Source organism: Plecotus auritus (assembly GCF_963455305.1).
Source record: "Plecotus auritus genome assembly, chromosome: 8".
Lineage (NCBI taxonomy): Eukaryota > Metazoa > Chordata > Mammalia > Chiroptera > Vespertilionidae > Plecotus > Plecotus auritus.
In genome coordinates, this window is record NC_137782.1 from 86674071 (window position 1) to 86693845 (window position 19775).

General features: G+C 44.5%; 1 protein-coding gene across 4 annotated transcripts in view; it reads right to left on the reverse strand.

The window, feature by feature from the left end:
* The window catches only part of NINL (ninein like), a 148400-nt gene that overhangs the window by 56128 nt on the left and 72497 nt on the right, over window positions 1-19775 (reverse strand). For 2 of the 4 annotated variants that reach the window (XM_080685886.1, XM_080685885.1), the window contains exons 4-7: window positions 8603-8769; window positions 4837-4903; window positions 1810-2000; window positions 944-1096 (exon numbers count right to left, since the gene is read on the reverse strand). In XM_080685886.1, coding sequence (XP_080542012.1) covers window positions 944-1096; window positions 1810-2000; window positions 4837-4903; window positions 8603-8769 — 578 coding nt within the window. The remainder of the gene's footprint in view (window positions 1-943; window positions 1097-1809; window positions 2001-4836; window positions 4904-8602; window positions 8770-19775) is intronic. The other 2 variants (XM_080685888.1, XM_080685887.1) reach the window with 1 other exon arrangement.

Below are 19775 nucleotides of genomic sequence, written 5' to 3' on the forward strand. Positions count from 1 at the left end.
GACAGTCTTCCTGGACAGCCAGGTCTCGCGTGGCCACCGGCATCTGACCAGCGGTGGGGTTTCGGCTGGCTGGGCACCTGCTCCTGTGGCTCCAGCCCTTCTCCAGCTGTGCCTCCATCTCAGGACATGGCAAGAGGCTCTGTGCGTGACTTGTGGAACTTCCTTGTGGTCTCTGACCCTATGTGGCCTGACAACACTCCTAGTTTCTTCTCTGTCTGCTCTTCCCGACTTCAGATTCAGAAACCTGATGATCAAATTACCCAGCCTGGCAGAGAACAATGTTACTGGTTTTGCACCATCACCCACAAACCACAGAATCAGCCATGTCAGCAAAGAAGTATCAGGAAGACTCCCAGGGCGCCTGCCTGTGGTGGGAGAGGGCGGCCTTACTGTCCTGGGGCTGAGAAAACCAAGTACTAGGCCAACAGTCACCAAACAAAATCACAACTGCCTGAAATCTGCTCTCCTCCAACTGCAGACACCTGGTATCTGTATGTGAGGACAGAGAACACAGGTTAATGAGCACTTGGAGGGTAATCATAGGGTCATTCAGCATCCTTCAGTGACACTGGTCGGGAGGAGGGAGAGGGGGTTCTCTTATTGGAACAGTGTTTCCCACACTAGGAGACACAGTGAAGAACTACCAAGGAATTCTCATAAAACCCCAATGGTGTGGGTGCCCATTTCACAGATGAGGAGCCTGAGGCTCAGCGAAGGTAATACCCACTGACAAACAACTAGGGAGAAGCAAGCCAAGATCTGTGTGGTTCTAGAATCTAAGTCACATTGCCTCCCACTTACACACATGTGTGCATGCCCCGACCAACTGCTGGGGCTCACTGTGGTAACACAGGCAGAAGGGTCAGGCCTGTGAAAAAATGCTGAAGGCCAAAGGGTGACAGCATTTAATGCTGTGATTCAAGACTTAATTGTCCCATTTTACCTGGGAATGAGACCAGGACCTGCTCAGTTTGACGGGAGAGGAAGATTCCAGAAGTGAAGTAGGTCCGTGATTGAACAGGCCAAGCTGGAATTCCGCAAGACTCACTCTGCCATCTTGGTCTTGATCCAGTTTGTTAAACAGGTCTTCTAGTTCCTAAACAAAAGCCACCACACCTGTGCTCAGAGGCTCTATCCACCAGCAGCTACAACCATCCAGGCCCACCCATCCACCCTCCCACTCACCCTCCCTCTCCAAGCAGGGCAGTTTGCTTGTCCTCATCCAAACTCAACTGTTGGGTCACACCTGGTCTCCCCAGGCTCTGGCTTGTGAAATCTACACATCTAGTCAGTTTTCATCCTGCTGTGAATGGGTGCCACCTGAACTTCCCAAATCCCACTAATACCCATTCAGTGTCTAATGTGGCAGGGACTTGCTGGAGGATAGAAAAGATGTATATATGGAGCATGGCCTGGCCCCCGAGGTTCATGGTCTAGCAAGGGCAGTAGGGCTGAGAGGGACTTTAGCAAGAGGGGGCGGGAATGCCCCATCACCACTGCTTGTTCCTCCTCCCCTTGGCCCTTGCAAAAGGAAAGGAGGAGTGAATACAGTTGTTGGGAGTATAGCCAGGCTCTGAGGGCATTGTGTTTCGGTTCAGAGGTGGAACAAAGGCCACATAGGTAGGGGAAAAGGGTCTTATAGGCGGAAGAAGAATCCTGAGTGATTGGCAAGGCTGAGGTCACCAAAGAATTTATGACCAGAAGTTAATACAATTGAATCAGTATCTGCAGGGTGAAAGGATTTTCCAGATCCAACATCAACCACGGCCATCGTAGTCATGGAGAGTGGTCTGTCCCGGCCCCTTTTACCTCTTTCTTGAGTCCTTGGAGCCCGATGCTCTGGCAGACCAGAGACAGCTCCTGCTCATTGAGGTGTCCACTGCTGCCAACGCCCAGTTCTTCCCAGATGGCCCGAACCTGGCTCTCAGGGGTGTCAAAGAAGGGGCTGCAGGACTTCTGGGTATTCCCAAACACCTCAGAACCCCAGATTGGTAGCTGGCCTGAAGCAGAGGGAGTGACAGGTAAACACGATGCTCCAGATGAAAGCCCCGAGGGGGAAAACACCTGCCAGTAAGTTACTCTGAAATCAGATGGACATAGGTGAGCAGCAAAGCATCAAAAGTGGAATGTAGGTGGTGGGTCCATGGACATTCACAGTACAATTCTTTCAACTTCATTCTGTGTTTGCAATTTTCATAATAAAACCTCTCTGCTCCACGTGGGAAAAGCTTTTTCTGAAGGGAACCTACTGAAGTCACACCATTGAAAGCATATAAAAGGGGACTGCATTATTTGTATTTACAATGAAAAATTTTTTAAAAATTAATTTTTAGAAATGTTTCAAACCTACCCAAAGTAAAGAGCACAGTCCAGCCCTAACCAGTTTGGCTCAGTGGATAGAGCGTCGGCCTGCAGACTGAAGGGTCCCAGGTTCGATTCCGGTCAAGGGCATGTACCTTGGTTGCGGGCACATCCCCAGTAGAGAGTGTGCAGGAGACAGCTGGTCGATGTTTCTCTCTCATTGATGTTTCTAACTCTCTATCCCTCTCCTTCTCCCTCTCCCTCTCCCTTCCTCTCTGTAAAAAAAATCAATAAAATATATTAAAAAAAAAAAAAAAAAGAGCACAGTCCACTGAACCCCAGTGCACCTGTCACCGGGCTCTGTGATGATAAAGGCTTTGCATGCTGACTTCAACTATTCCCTTTTTGCTATTGCTGAAGTGCTTGAAAATAAATGCCAGATCTCATTTTTACCCCTACCTATTTAATACGTAGTATTTCTGAAGTATATGAACATTTCTTACATAATCACAATGCCACTTTAAACCTAACAAAATCAATAATTTCCCAACTGTCTCAAAATTGACTTATTTGTTTGAATTGATACTAAACAGTGCATTTGGTTACTATTTATCTTAGGTCTTTCAACCATGAGTTACTCTCCTGTCCCCCAATTCCTAGCACTGCCTTGTTTAAGAACTGGACCAATAGTTGTTCTACAGAATGTCCCCCATCTGGATTTGTCTGTTTGCTTCCTCATGGTATCATATAACTTGTGCCTCTATCCCTAATATTTCCTGTAAACAAATTTAGCATCAAAGGCTAGTTTGTAATTTGGGTTTAGGCTCAGTTTTTTCCTTTTTCTTGGCAAAAACACTCCACAGGTGAGGCTGTGCACTCCATACCACCTCACATCAGGAGGTGCAGGTGCCTTTGAGATGCAAAGATTCATCAGTGGCTCTGGCCTGTGTGACTCAGTTGGTTGGGAGTTGTCCCATGCACCAGAAGATTGCAGGTTCGATCCCCAGTCAGGGCACATGCCCAACCGAGCTTGATCCCCAGTTAGGGGCATGCAGGAGGCAACTCATAGATGTTTCACTTTCACATTGATGTTTCTCTCTTCCTCTCTCTATCCCTATCCCTTCCTCTCTAAAAATCTGTTAAAAAAAGACTCATCAGTAGGTTTGGGTGACAGATGGTCAGTTTCCATAACTTTATCACTTTAGCTAGTCGGCTTACTAATGTTTCTGAAGTTTTGCCAGAGAAACAACTTGTGGAAGAGCGCATAAGTTGAGGGTGTCCATGAGAAGCTAGCCATAGATAAGCTATGCTTCTAACCAGCCATTCACCTCTACAACCAGCCCAAGACAGAAAGAGTTCAACACAGGGCCACACCTAATTCAGACTTGAGTTCTATGTCAGTGGTCGGTACCTTTCAGGTAGATGAGCCCCCGTGGTGTTAATTACTTTGATAACCCAACTAATAACCAGAAAGACACTTTCCCCAAGGAAAGCCAGGCCTGCATGCTCACAAATATTGCTATAGGTTTCAGCTGAAGAAAATGCAAGACTAGAACCAGGCAGAAAAGGCTACCTCTCAGATCACTTCCAAATTAAAATGTCTAAAATTTCTAGAAAAATGTAAAAGCAATTCTGATACTGGGGTTTACTTCTCAAGGCTGGCAGGAGGTAAATAAATCCTTTGAGGTTTGACATGAGTGTTCTAACCCAGATGGAAAGGTTTCTGTTCAAGGCTAGGAAGAAACCAGCCTGCTCTCTGGATAGAGAGCAAGCACCAAATCGTTCTGTGAATAACCTGCCCCAAGATCCCTTCCTTAGGCTCTGAGTCTAGAAAATTAAAACATGATGGCTTGGATGCTCTTCCTAACATGAAGGGTCTCTATTTGCTTTATCCAGTGGCACAGGCGATGTTCAGATCTGTTCACATGAAATCTGTGGAGGTAAACATTGAACAGCCCTGTGCTTGAGGACCACAATCTAGAAGGTACTCAGTGCCAACTGCTGATACTTTTCTGCAGCCGAAATTCAGTGTCAATTCTGAGATCCCTCTCTCTAAGTCACATTTCTGCCCTGAGACACATCACAGGCCAATGTACTGCAATTTGCTTATGTATACTTGCTGCTCCTTCCTGGTTGCTACCATAAGGCTCCCAAGGACCAGGACATGTCTTGCACTCCATATGGGACACAGGCGGGGGTCCTGACAGGTGCTAAGACTACTCATCCACAGCAGGGGAGAGGCTACTCATCCACATCAGGAAGGGGGTGCAGGTCCCTGCAGACCATGAAGTGCGGTAGAACCACACTGCCTCCTTAGCCAGTGGTCTCCGTCTGAGGGTCTGGCCTCAGGTGATGCTGAGAATGCAGTGGCAGCCTCATAGCTAGAACCACCTTGGAGAAGAGGCCCACCAAGGACACCATCCGCACTACACGCTTCCCAGAAAATTATACTCGGCTGGCTCACTGTCCAAAGACCCAGCTGCTGGAGCTTTCGGAGCACTGGTGAAAGCACCAAGCATGAGGCCAAGGCTTTACCTTTTGCTTCAAATAACTCATTCTGAGGTCCTTTAGCACTTTCAGCTTCTTCATCTGACTTGAGACTCTGCACAAAAAGAAAAAGAGAACATGAATCCCCCAGAGGATGTAGCAGTGGGCAGAGCACCAGGAGTAATTAGATGGTATATCTTGGGGACGGGTAGGGATGACTGAGGAAGAGGAACAACATCCTGGTGAGATTCAGCTCCTCCAAATAAAATCCCACCCCTGCAAGGTGGTCCTCACACACAGAGAGTAGTTCACAATAAAAACACAATCAAGTGCTTATCTAAGGAGAGGCAAGGTGGCTACAGAGTAACTTGAGGCTACATGCCCTTGCTCCCAGCCAGGGACTGGATTTACAGCTAAAATACTGTGTAATCAACTTGAAAAACCAAGAGAAGCGTAGCTGACTGGACATATATCCCATGGGGAGCCCCCCTGGAGCAGGTGTGCAGCTGAGAGGACAAGCGATTATCAGTTACAAAGCTCCCTCCCCTTGGGAGTGTGGGGTCTCAATGCCCCGTAGGATCCAAACCCAGAGCAGCAGAGACTGGAAGAAGAGCCCTCATAGCACCGGACAGAGGGAATCTGTCTGCCTGGGAGACTAGCTCAGTGGTCTGCAAACTCATTAGTCAACAGAGCCAAATATCACAGTACAACGATTGAAATTTCTTTTGAGAGCCAAATTTTTTAAACTTAAACTTCTTCTAACGCCACTTCTTCAAAATAGACTCACCCAGGTCGTGGTATTTTGTGGAAGAGCCACATTCAAGGGGCCAAAGAGCCGCATGTGGCTCGCGAGCCGCAGTTTGCCGACCACGAGACTAGGACAATATCTTCCCAATGAAGGAGGGTGCCTATTGTTAGCAGCCCCAGCCTGAGAAGTTTGCTTGGGCTCTGACTGCTGGAAAGACCATGCCGCGGTGCTTGGGTCCATCAGAGAGGCCTATGGACTGCACACAGCAGTGTCTCTGAGGGACCCTCCACTTTCTAGAAAGGCACTGTGTAGAGCACCATTTCGTGACTAAACTGTTTGGCTTGGGGAAAGGGGAAAGGATTCTCCCCACTCCAGTGAGGGGTTGGAACGCCTCCTCCTCTCACCTGTGGGGCCTCCCAGACAGCTCCATCCAGGGCGAGTAGCAGAGCAGGGCAGGTTGGGGATTTTTGGCCCACACTGCAGAGCAGAGCTGGGAATTTCGACATGTTTCACTGAGGCCAGCTGCGCAGGAGAGATCAGAGTCCTGCGTGGGACTGATTTTCTAACCCTTCCTGCTTGGACCCGTGGTGCGAGGGAACCGAATCCATGCAGAGCTGGGAATTTTGGACTATATCTGAAGGGAGGCTTCTATCTGGGAGACAACTTAACACCAGGAGGAAAAATAATTCAATTAAAAAAATGGGCAAAGGACCTGAATAGCCACTTCTCCAAAGAGAATATACAGATGACCAATAGACATATGAAAAAGTGCTCAAGGACATTAATCATCAGAGAGATGCAAAGTAAAACTACAATGAGGTATCACCTCACACCTGTAAGAATGGCCACCATCAACAAATCAACAAACAAGTGCTGGTGAAGATGTGGAGAAAAGGAAACCCTAGTGCACTGTAGGTGGGAATGCAGACTGGTGCAGCCACTGTAGAAAACAGTAAGGAGTTTCCTCAAAAAATTAAAAGTGGAACTGCCTTTTGACTCAGTGATCCCACTTCTGGGAATATATCCTAAGAATCCTGAAATACCAGTCAGAAAGAATTTATGCACCCTATGTTCATAGCAGTATTATTTACAATAGCCAAGATCTGGAAACAGTCCAAGTGCCCATCAGCAGATGAGTGGTAACAAAGGTATGGTACGTCTACAGAATGGAACACTAAGGGGAGAGGTAAGGTGGCTGCAGAGTAACTTGAGGCTACATGCCTCACGGGTAGAAGGAACTCTTAACCTTTGGGACAGCATGGATTAATCTGGATAGTATTATGCTAAGCAAAATAAGCCGGTCAGAGAAAGACAAATACCATATAATCTAACTAATATGCGGAATCTAATGAACAAAATAAAACAATGAACAAAATGGAACCGTAAGCATGGGCATGTGGAATAGACTGGCCAGTGCTTGGCAGGGGAGAGGGGGATATTGGAGGTGACTGGAAAGAGTAGGTAAAGGAATTAGCTAGAGAACATATATGCATAACCTATGGGCACGGACAACAGTTTGGTGAAGTCCAAGGGAGAGAGAGGAGGGCAAGGGATGGGGGCTGGCGGGGGGGGGGGGGGGGGACACCTGAATAATGTCAACATCAAACATTTTTAAGAACAAAAACAAAGAGTTCATGCCCTACGTAACTGGAGAGAAAAATGCTCCCCAAACCGGCATCTCTTCAAGAATAGCCCTGGAGCTTTGATTAACATTGCATCGCAGGACAGGATCTCAACTTGAGGTTTGAAGGTCCTCAACTTGTCCTCATCACCCATATCATTTCTGCAAACAGTCAGAGGAAAGCAGGTCTCTCTGTCCCTGCAAGAGCTCCGTGGACAGCATGGTGCATAGCAAGCCCCTGATACCGTGGTGCCCTTTAAGAGCTGCATCCTAAAGGGGAAGGCCCATCAATAAACTTCTGACTAGAGCAAACATCTCATGTTTTGTGACCCAGGCAGCAGACTACAACATCCAAGTTTGCTTTTCACAGGTGCCATGTGTCCTATGATGGATTCTGGAATGAGTGCCGGTTACCAAGACTCGGCACTCCTCAGAGCCAGGACTGAGCTGAGGGCAGGAATGTAGGAGCAGTGGGATGTCCCATTTTTGAACCCAACTGACAACCCTAAAAACAATGTCCCATGTTCTAGTTCTAGAGATCAAAGGTAGTTTTGAGAAGTAGAACAGCACTACAAAGATGCACCAACACAGCCCTCCAACCATGTGGGCCAACTTAAAAATAGAATAAAAAGGCAAATGTGTGGGATTTGTTGGTGGTGATTTCAATACCTATTTGTTTGTTTTCTTCTTTGTCTCAATAAACATTGAGCATATAAACAAATTAATCTGGGGGTCCAGGGCCATCTTATTAAAGATAATACCCCATATCACCCCATCTGACAGAAGTGTCATCACGGAGAGCAGGAACCAGGAACCTTCTTGAACCCTTGAAAACAGGTCCAATTAACTCACAGGCTATGGATCTGCCCTGTGGACATGAAGCCTATGAGGCTCCTGCAGCCCAAGTCCTGGGTCAATCCCTAAGCCGCAGTAAACAGCTCAGGGAGACTGGGAGTAGAGTCAGCTCCCAAGGCCCCAGAGGAGCTGGCACATGCTCGCCAAGGTGTAAATGCATGGCTGGGATATTCTAAGTGCTCAAGACAGGTGGGATGGTGGGCTTGATACATCCAAATTCCTAACCTTGGTGCTCCATCAGAAAGGCACCTTCTTTTTGGTATCCTTGGCCAATTACCACTTCACTCCTGTGAAACCATAAAAATAGTCTTCTTGAAAGATGGTGGTGGTGAGCAGGGGAAGGAGAGAAACAAGTGATTTGTGTACAAGCTCTCTACCACCCCAATGTCTGAATTCCCCGCAGACAAGTAGGCCTAAAGACACTTCAGGATGAAATGTCATTCTCCAAAGCGCACTGCGCTTCTTGGTGACAAATGCTCAGGGATGCCCGTCTGCCCCTTCACATCTTCCTGCAGTGAGCAGTGACTAAGTGAATCGCCATTTCCCCAATGCTTGGCAGCCTGGGGTGGGGAAGGGGCGACCCGACTCACCTCCACACTTTCCAGAGATGCAGAGCGTCGAATCTGGCTTTTCACAGAGGCCTTGGCTTGCTGTTCTGGTAAACATTTGGTTGCAGAGTCGCACAGCTCAGGTCGGCTCCTACGGCCGTACCACTTAGAGCCACTCACATACTTTGGTGGGACAGCATGGGAGGCAGCTGGAAAGAAAATGGGAGGCTCGGAGGGGTGGGCCTTTAAAGCACCCTCTGGGCCCATGCAAGCTACTGAGATGCCTTTTAAGAAGGCACAGATTTGGACACAGAGTGCATGTCTCACTGATGGATGCACTTTTATGCTCACAGAATCACCTGGTAGAACAGAGGAAATAGTTAACAGCAGTTATCCTATTCTCCAGGGCTGGGGACTGAGAAAGGCAGGCTGGGAGACAAGGACTTTCCGCTCTAAACTATACATGCTGTTTAGGGTTTTGTTTTTTTTCTTTAGAGATAGAGGAAGGGGAAGGAAGGGAGCGAAGGAGGGAGGGAGGGACAGAGACAGAGTGAGAGGAACATCATTGTGGGAGAGAAACATCGATCGGCTGCCTCCTGCATACACCCTGACTGAGGATCAAACCCTCAACCTGGGTGTGTTCCCTGACTGGGAATTGAACTGGCGACACCCTGGTGCACAGGGAAATGGTCAATCAACTGAGCCACACTGGCTAAGGCTTTAAGATTTTATTTTTTTATTTTTTACCATATTTTGCTTTTATTTAGGTAATAAAAAACTAATACAAAATCTAGCTTTTTATACAAAGAAAAAAACCTTTCCAACAATCCAGGAACATACCACTCTAGAGACAGGGAGGCCACTTTCCACCCTGCTCACTTCACTCTAGGACCCCAGAGTGTCCACAGCACACAAGATATGGCCCCTCATGGCTCTGGTAGACAGGGCAGCATACCTGCTGACCCAAGCCCTAGCCATCCAGTTGTGTCTTCCTAGTGTACATTTTTATTTATAGAAAGAGAGTAACAAAATCTAAAAACTAAAGTACATATGGTTATCTATAATAATAAAAGCATAATATGCTAATTAGACCGGACAGCCGAACGATCTTCCGAACAAAGCCGGGACTGCTGAGGCAGCTGCCTGGGCTGCAAGGGCCGAGCCCCTCGCACAAATTTCGTGCATTGGGCCTCTAGTATATTCAATAATGGCCTCTAATGAAAGGAGTAAAATGGGAGAAACCAAGATGGCGGCATAGGTAAACACCTAAACTGCTGCCTCGCACAACAATTTCCAAACTACAACTAAAAGACAAAACAGACATCATCCAGAACCACAGGAAGGCTGGCTGAGTGGAAATTCTACAACTAGAAGGAAAGAGAAAAGCACACTGAGACTCAGAGGAGCCGCAGGAGGCAGAGGTACTGAGACGCGTGCATGGAGAGGACTACCAACTGAATGTGCAGCTGGCTTTCTCAACCAGGAGGGAGACAAAAGCTCCCGACTGCACTGAACTCCAGTTCCGGTTGAGACTCTGGGAACCCAGACTCATTGGGGGAGAAACTGGACTGTCTGGCAGCGGGCAGAACTCGAGGGTGGCTTTCTCTCAGAGGTGCTTGCAGCGATTATCACGGGACACTGAGACACAGGGGCCTATTAGGGCAAGGCTGATGGGAAACCAATGCTGTCTGCTCTGCCCTGAGACTCTACCCCATGCAAGCTGAGCACAGAGGCTTTTGCAAGCCTTGTCTCATAAGGTTGTCCTGAGCACAGAAGTTCTTCCATCGTAGACACAGGTGATCTTCACAGCCAATTGGCCTGGAGGTTAATTCCTCCCAGTGATACCAACAACAATCAAAGCTTAACTACAACAAGACTGTGCACACAGCCCACAAAGGGGTGCACCAAGAGTGTCCACCTCAGGTAACTGGGGAGGCTGAGCCACTGGACCCTATAGGACACCTAGCACACAAAGCCACTCTGCAACTCAGGGAAGCAGCCAAAATGCGGAGACAAACAGGTCACAAACGAAAGAAATGGAGGAAAGCAAACAACTGGATATAGAGTTCAAAACCACGGTTATAAGGTTTTTCAAGAATTTTCTAGAAAAGGCCGATAAATTTAGTGAGACCCTCAAGGATATGAAAAAGGACCAACTAGAAATTAACACTGACTGAAATAAAAAATAATATACAGAGATCTAACAGCAGACTAGAGGATCGCAAGAATCAAGTCAAAGATTTGAAATACAAAGAAGCTAAAAACACTCAGCCGGAAAAGAAAAAAGAAAAAAGAATCCAAAAATATGAAGATAGTGTAAGGAGCCTCTGGGACAACTTCAAGCAAACCAACATCCAAATTATGGGGGTGCCAGAAGAAGAGAGAGAGCAAGATACTAAAAACCTATTTGAAGAAATAATGACCAAAAACTTCCCCCACCTGGTGAAAGAAATACACTTACAAGTCCAGGAAGTGCAGAGAACCCCAAACAAGAGGAATCCAAAGAGGACCACACCAAGACACATCATAATTAAAATGCCAAGAGCAGAAGAATTTAGAGGAGAGAGAAAAATGGCGGCGGAATAGACAGACGTGTTCCGAGCCTTGTCCCGGAGCAGAAAGAAAGAACAGCTGAGGGTCGCACTAGGAGTGTTTGTTGGCAAGTTGGGGGACAGCTGAACTCCAGAAGAAGGTGGGAGACTGCTAGATGGGGTTCCCTTGACCTGGCAGCTCCCACTGCGGCTGGGTCCCCTCCTGGAGCTGCGGGCTTGGACGCGGAGCCTCCGCCATCTGGAACCAGAAAGTGGAGCTTATCGGAAGCCTGAGAATCCACAGCCGCGGCACCCACGGAACAGCTGCGAGCCCCAGAACAACGCTCCCCAATTGGCGCAAACACACAGGTTCAGAGGAGCTCTACACTCCACCACGGAAAAGTCAGATTTCGCCTGGGATAAGGTGAGGTCTCTGGTCCCGGCGCGAGAGAGGAACGCGCGTTTTGCGGGAGCTGGAGGACCAGGGAAGTCTGTGCCTAGAAAAATCCGTGGCTGTTGGGGCTGGTGTGATCTGTGAATGTGGAAGGGGGTCCTCAGAGCTGCTAACAGAAGGGCTCTCTGAAAAGCAACCCATTTTGATCTGAAGTGCAGGGACACCCTAAGAATTTCAGGGGTGTGCTAGACTTACGCGCAGCCACGGAGTGCGCACACTTGGGCTTTTTCCTCTTGAAATCCTTGCTTCTGATTACTAAGCCCAATACATAGGATCACCCAGTTGGGGACACCCTGGGAGACTGCAGGGGAAAGTTGTTTTTCTGGAACCTGGGGATCAGAGCGGGGAGTGACCATCGGAGAGCCAGCTCTGAGGCAGCCCACTCCCACAAACCGGTAGTGAGTGCCACAGGGAAAGAAGGCTCTAACACTGCCTAGAGAGGCCATAGATAAACCCGGAAGTCAATCCAGAAACACTGCCACCCAGGGGCTGAATCACAAATTGACTCTTGTGTAATCAAAAATAAAGGAATACGAATTAAGACACACCGCCTGCTTAAAATCAGGACTGGCTTACATCACTGAAGAGCAGTGGAACGCAGGGAACTGCAATACTGTCCGGAGTGAGACACAGGCGTGCCAAACAGAACAACAGAGGAAGTGAATGACCTTCACTACTCCACATTTTATTTTTATTTTCATTTTTTGCATCTTTTACTCAAGAAACTAATTTTTTTTCTTTTTTCGTCACTTGATTTTACCTTTTTAATTATTACATTCTTATTTTCAATCCGTATTATTACTACTGCTATTTTATCTTTTTTTTTTTTAAGTGTCATTTTTATTTTCTCTTCATTTTGTTTTGGGATTAATGTTCTACATTCTATTTTTATCTTTCCTTTAGCATCATTTTACTCTATCTCAACTCTACCTTTATGCCATCACTCTCTTCCTCACTTTTCCCTTTTTGGTGTCCTGTTTATCTTACCCCTTTCCTGCTTTAGATTTTCCCTATTCTTTCTGTTTACCCCCTGTTAAAATTTCACCCTACTTATATATCTAATCTCCATTCCCCTGCTCCAAGTCCATACACACCTCTCTCTTCGCTGTCTTAACTATGCAAAAAATTGTTTTTCTCTCTGTCCTTTTGTTGTTGTTCACTTGAATGTAGATTATATCGAATTTTTATGCTTTTTTGTGAGATTGTTTTGCTTATTCTTCTTTTGTTTATTTTTTTGTTTGTTTAGTGCTTCTGTTTTCCCTTGCCTCACTCAATATTAGTTGGTGTTGTAGTTTGTATTAATCCCCAGGTACTTGTTGCTGGCATTTGATGGGATAAGTGATTGTTCTATTGGAGTTTTATCCCCAATATATATAGTCTGTTTCCCTTTCTCTCTTACTCTCTTTCTTGTCTCTCTTACTTTTTTTTGTCTTCTTTTTTTCCCTTTTCCCAATTTCATTTTGACACTCCTTTTTTCTTCTTCTTCTTTCTTTCTTTTTCCTCTTCTTCTTTCTCTCCTATCCCCTAATTTGCCTTTCTCTGGTGGTCACCTTTATTGGAGGTTATTAATATCGTGAATACATTTCTGTTCAGTGCCTTGTGTGTTGTACCTGGTAGTGCTGTATTTTGTGCCTTTAAATCAACGCAGGAGAGAGAGAACTACATAACCAGACAACCAGAGAAGAGAGACCATGGGGAGACAAAGACACAGCCCACATATGAAAGAAAAGCAGGCATCACCAGAAAAGGAAGTAAACAAAATGGAGGCAAGCAACCTTCCAGAAAAAGAATTCAGAGAAATGGTCATAAGGTGGCTGAAAAGAATGGAAGACAAATTCGACAATATGAGCAAGAACCAAGAGGAAATGAAGAAGAACCAAGAAGAAATGAAAAATGACATCGCTGCTGTAAAGAACTCAATAGAAACCATCAAGAGTAGACTAGAAGAAGCAGAGGACCGCATCAGTGAGCTAGAAGACAAGATGGGAAAAAATACCCAAGTAGAGCAACTGCTAGAAAAAAAAATTAAAAGGCAGGAGGAGAGCCTAAGGGAACTTTGGGACAACACAAAACAAAACAACATCCGCATAATAGGGGTTCCAGAAGGAAAGGAAGCTGAGCAAGGAATAGAAAACCTCTTTTAAGAAATAATGACAGAAAATTTCCCTGATATAGAGAAGAAAAAACCCACACAAATCCAAGAAGCTCACAGAGTCCCAAGCAAAATGAACCCCAAAAGACCGACGCCAAGGCACATTATAATTAAATTGGCAAACACCAACGAAAAAGTAAGAATCTTAAAAGCAGCAAGAGAGAGACAGAAAGTTACATACAAAGGAACCCCCATCAGACTAGCAACTGATTTCTCAACAGAAACTCATCAGGCCAGAAGGGAATGGAATGAAATATACAAAGTCATGCAAAGGAAGGGTCTGAATCCAAGAATACTGTACCCAGCAAGGCTATCAATCAAAATTGAAGGTGAAATCAGGAGCTTCACAGACAAAAAAGGACTAAGGGAATTTATCACCACCAAACCAGCAATGCAAGAAATGCTAAAGGGTCTGCTGTAAAAAGAAAAAAAAGAAATAGGAAGCAAAGAAGGAACACAGGTGTAAAGAATAGGAATGGCGACAAATAAGTACCTATCAATAATAACTTTAAATGTAAACGGATTAAATGCCCCAATCAAAAGACATAGGGTAATGGATTGGATAAGAAAACATGACCCATACATCTGCTGTCTACAAGAAACCCACCTCAGAAAAAAAGACGCACACAGACTGAGGGTGAAGGGATGGAAAAAGGTTTTTCAGGCGAATGGAACTGAATAAAAAGCTGGGGTAGCAATACTTATATCTGACAAATTAGATCTCAAACTGAAGGACATAACAAGAGATAAGGAAGGCCACTTCATAATACTAAAGGGAGCAATCCAACAAGAAGAAATAACTCTGGTAAACATATATGCACCCAATACAGGAGCACCCAATTACATAAAAAAAACTCCTGGAGGATATCAAGGGAGAGATTGACAGCAATACAATCATAGTAGGAGACTTTAATACCCCACTATCACCATTGGACAAATCCTCTAAACAAAAAATCAGCAAAGAAACATCAATCCTAATGACTCACTAGACCAGATGGAATTAATTGACATCTTCAGAACATTTCACCCCAAAGCCACAGAATATACATTCTTCTCAAGTGCACATGGGTCATTTTCAAAGATAGACCATATGTTGGGACATAGGCAAAGTCTCTTCAAATTCAAGAAGATAGAAATCATATCAAGCATCTTCTCAGACCACAGTGGCATAAAACTGGAAATCAACTACAATAAAAACACCCCAAGGAAATCAAACACATGGAGACTAAACAGCATGCTATTAAACCATGACTGGGTTACCAGAGAGATCAAAGAAGAAATAAAAAAACATCATGGCAACAAATGACAATGAAAACACTACAATCCAAAATCTATGGGACACAGTGAAAGCAGTCTTGAGAGGGAAGTTCATAGCTCTACAAGCCTACTGCAAAAAACAAGAAACAATGTTAATAAATTACCTAACCCAACAACTCAAAGAGTTAGAAAAAGAGCAACAAGAAAAGCCCAGTGTAAGCAGAAGGAAGGAAATAATAAAGATCAGAGCAGAGATAAACGACATAGAGACCAAAGAAACAATACAAAAGATCAACAAAACCAAGAGCTGGTTCTTTAAAAGGATAAACAAGATTGATGAACCTCTAGCCAGGCTCACCAAGAAGCAAAGAGAGAGGATCCAAATAAACAAAATCAGAAATGAAAGAGGTGAAATAACAACAGATCCCGCCGAAATACAAAGGAATGTTAAAAAATACTACGAACAACTCTATTCCAACAAACTGGACAACCTGGAGGAAATGGACATATTCCTAGAAAAATATAACCTTCCTAAACTTAATCAGGAAGAATCTAAACAGCTCAACATGCCAGTAACTATGGAAGAAATTGACGCAGTCATCAAAGAGCTTCCGGCAAACAAAAGCCCGGGGCCAGACGGCTTCACAGGAGACTTTTACCAAACATTCAAGGAAGAACTAAAACCTATCCTCCTCAGACTATTCCAAAAAATTCAAGAGGAAGGAACACTTCCAAGCTCCTTCTATGAAGCCAGCATCACCCTAATACCAAAACCAGATAAAGACAACACAATGAAGGAGAATTACAGGCCAATATCCCTCATGAATGTAGATGCCAAAATCCTCAACAAAATTCTAGCACATCGGATCCAGCAGTACATCAGAAAGATCATACACCACGACCAAGTAGGGTTTATCCCAGGAATGCAAGGATGGTACAATATCCGAAAATCAATAAATGTGATACATCACATAAACAAATTGAAAGATAAAAATCACATAGTCATATCAATTGATGCAGAAAAAGCATTTGACAAAATCCAACACCCTTTCTTGATAAAAACTCTCAACAAGGTGGGAATAGAAGGATCATACCTCAACATAATAAAAGCTATATATGATAAACCCACAGCTAACATCACACTCAATGGGCAAAAACTAAAACCATTTCCCCTAAGAACAGGAACAAGACAAGGATGCCCACTCTCACCACTCCTGTTTGACATAGTACTGGAAGTATTAGCCATTGCAATTAGACAAGAAGAAGAAATAAAAGGCATCCAAATTGGAAAAGAAGAAGTAAAGCTGTCCTTATTTGCAGATGACATGATATTATACATAAAAAACCCGAAAGACTCCATCAAAAAATTATTAGACTTAATAAATGAATTTGGCAATGTAGCAGGATACAAAATTAACGCCAAGAAATCTATGGCATTTCTATACAGCAACAGTGAACTTACAGAAAGAGAGACTAAAAAAGCAATCCCATTTTCCATTGCACCAAAAAATTAAGATACTTAGGAATAAACCTAACCAAGGAGGTAAAAGACCTATATGCGGAAAACTACAGGACACTGAAAAAAGAGATAGAGGAAGATGTAAACAGATGGAAGAACATACCATGTTCATGGATTGGTAGAATCAACATCATCAAAATGTCCATACTACCCAAAGCAATCTATAGATTCAATGCACTCCCCATTAAAATACCAACAGCATATTTCACAGACCTAGAAAGAACTCTCCAAAAATTCATCTGGAATAAAAAAAGACCCCGAATAGCCACAGCAATCCTGAGAAAGAAGAATAAACTAGGAGGGATCTCAATACCAGATTTCAAGCTGTATTACAAAGCCACTATCCTCAAAACAGCCTGGTACTGGCACAAGAACAGACATATAGATCAATAGAATAGAATAGAGAATCCAGATATCGACCCAAACCAATATGCGCAATTAATATTTGACAAAGGAGGCATGAGCATACAATGGAATCAAGACAGTCTCTTCAATAAATGGTGTTGGGAAAATTGGACAGATACATGCAAAAAAATGAAACTAGATCACCAACTTACACCATACACAAAAATAAACTCAAAATGGATACAGGACTTAAATATAAGACGGGAAACCATAAAAATACTAGAGGAATCCACAGGCAGCAAAATCTCAGACATATGCCAAAATAACTTTTTCAGTGATACTGCCCCTAGGGCAATGGAAGCCAAAGAGAAAATAAACAAATGGGACTACATCAAAATAAAAAGCTTTTGCACAGCAAAAGAAACCATCAACAAAACAACAAGAAACCCCACTGTATGGGAGAACATATTTGCAAATGATATCACTGATAAAGGTTTAATTTCCAAACTCTACAGGCAGCTTATACAACTTAATAAAAGGAAGATAAATGATCCAATAAAAAAATGGGCAACAGACCTAAATAGAATCTTTTCGAAAGAAGACAGAAGGAAGGCCAAGAGACACATGAAAACATGCTCAAAGTCACTAATTATCCGAGAGATGCAAATCAAAACGACAATGCGATACCATCTCACACCTGTCAGAATGGCTATCATCAACAAATCAACAAACGACACGTGTTGGCGAGGATGCGGAGAAAAAGGAACCCTCGTGCACTGCTGGTGGGAATGCAGACTGGTGCAGCCACTGTGGAGAACAGTATGGAGTTTCCTCAAAAAACTGAAAATGGAACTCCCATTTGACCCAGTAATCCACTTTTAGGAATATATCCTAAGAAACCAGAAACACCAATCAGAAAGGATATATGCACCCCTATGTTCATAGCAGCACAATTTACAATAGCTAAGATTTGGAAACAGCCTAGGTGCCCGTCAGCAGATGACTGGATCAGAAAACTATGGTACATCTACACAATGGAATACTATGCTGCCATAAAAAAGAAGGAATTACTACCATTTGTAGACACCTGGATGGAATTAGAGAACATTATGCTAAGTGAAATAAGCCAGTCAATGAAAGAAAAATACCACATGATCTCACTCATTTGGGGATAATGAAAAACATTATAAACTGATGAACAAAAAGATAGTTACAGAGGCAGTAAAGCATCAAACAGACTGTCTAATTACAGCGGTAAGGTTAGAGAGAGGTGGGGGAAATAAGAGATCAACCGAAGGACTTATATACATGCATATAAGAGTAACCAACGGATGCAAAACATTGGGGGGTGAGGGTATGTATGGGAGTGGGGTTGGGGGGGTAATGGTAAGATATGTACACATATAATACCTTAATAAAAATTTGAAAAAAAAAAAAGAAATAAAAAACATAACTAAAGATATAAACAAAACAAACAAACAAAAAAAATAAAATAAAATGCCAAGAGCAAAAGACAAAGAGAGAATATTAAAAGCAGCAAGAGAAAAACAGTTAGTTACCTACAAGGGAGCACCCATACGATTGTCCGCTGATTTCTCAACAGAAACTATGCAGGCCAGACGAGAGTGGCAAGAAATATTCAAAGTGATGAATAGCAAGAACCTACAACCAAGATTACTCTATCCAGCAAAGCTATCATTCAGAAGTGAAGGTCAGATAAAGAGCTTCACAGATAAGAAAAAGCTAAAGGAGTTCATCAATACCAAACCAGTATTATATGAAATGCTTAAAGGTATTCTTTAAGAAGAGAAAGAAGAAGAAAAAGGTAAAGATAAAAATTATGGCTCTGCTTTGAAGAGGATCCAAGATGGCGGCGTAGGTAAACACCTAAACTGCTGCCTCGCACAACAATTTCAAAACTACAACTAAAAGACAAACATCTATCACCCAGAACAACGGGAAAGCTGGCTGAGTGGAAGTTCTACAACTAGAAGGAAAGAGAAAAGAGCAGTGAGGCGTGCACAAGTGCTGAAAAGCTGAGGTACGGAGGTGCGCATATCCGGCAGGCAACTGGGAGAGCTGCTTTTTTTAACCCGAAGGGAGATAAGCTCCTGATTACTCTGAAATCCAGTTTCTGGGGAGTCGCGGGGAACCCAAACTCCTACGGGGAGAAGCTGAACTGTCTGCCATCGGGTTGGAAAGTGAGAGTGGCATGCTTGCAGGGCTATGCGCAGGAATAATTGTTTACTGTGCTGGGGCGCGGGACGCAGGGACATGGTCAGAGACACAGAGCAGGCTAACTGGCAGCCATTGCTGTTTGCCACGCCCTAGCCTAGCGACACCCTGAGACCCCGCCCCGCACAATCTACAAACCCACCCAAGCTCCAAGCAGCGGCTTTAGCATATGAATGGCCTGCCCTATCGGCAGCTTAACCTAGCAAACTTGCAGCCCTGGTCAGACAGATCCAAAACCTCCAAACCCCAAGCAAAGAGGAGAAAACTGTAGTTCTCGCTGTAGCTCCTGCTGGGTGGCCTCAGACAGTAGCTGACCTGCACCCCATTGGAGATCCAGAAGCCAGTGTACCTAGTGGTCAGTGTGAGACACCAGATTTCAACTCCTCACATCCATAAGTGACACATTCAAGAGGCAGACTCAGTGAGCACCAAAGCCCCACTGAAACAAGTCCTGCACCATAAGCGTGTCTCCAGCGCAGCAGTTCTTCCATCATAGACACAGCGGGTCCTCACAGCCAATTGGCCTGGAGGTCAATTCCTCCCAGTGTACCAACAGCAATCAAGGCTTAACTACACCAAGACTTTGCACTCAGCCCACAAGGGAGTGTACCAAGAGCATCCTCCTCAGGTGATTGGGGAGGCTGAGCTACTGGTCCCTATAGGTCACCTACCACACAAAGCCACTCCATCAATACAGGGAAGCAGCCAAAATGCGGAGACAA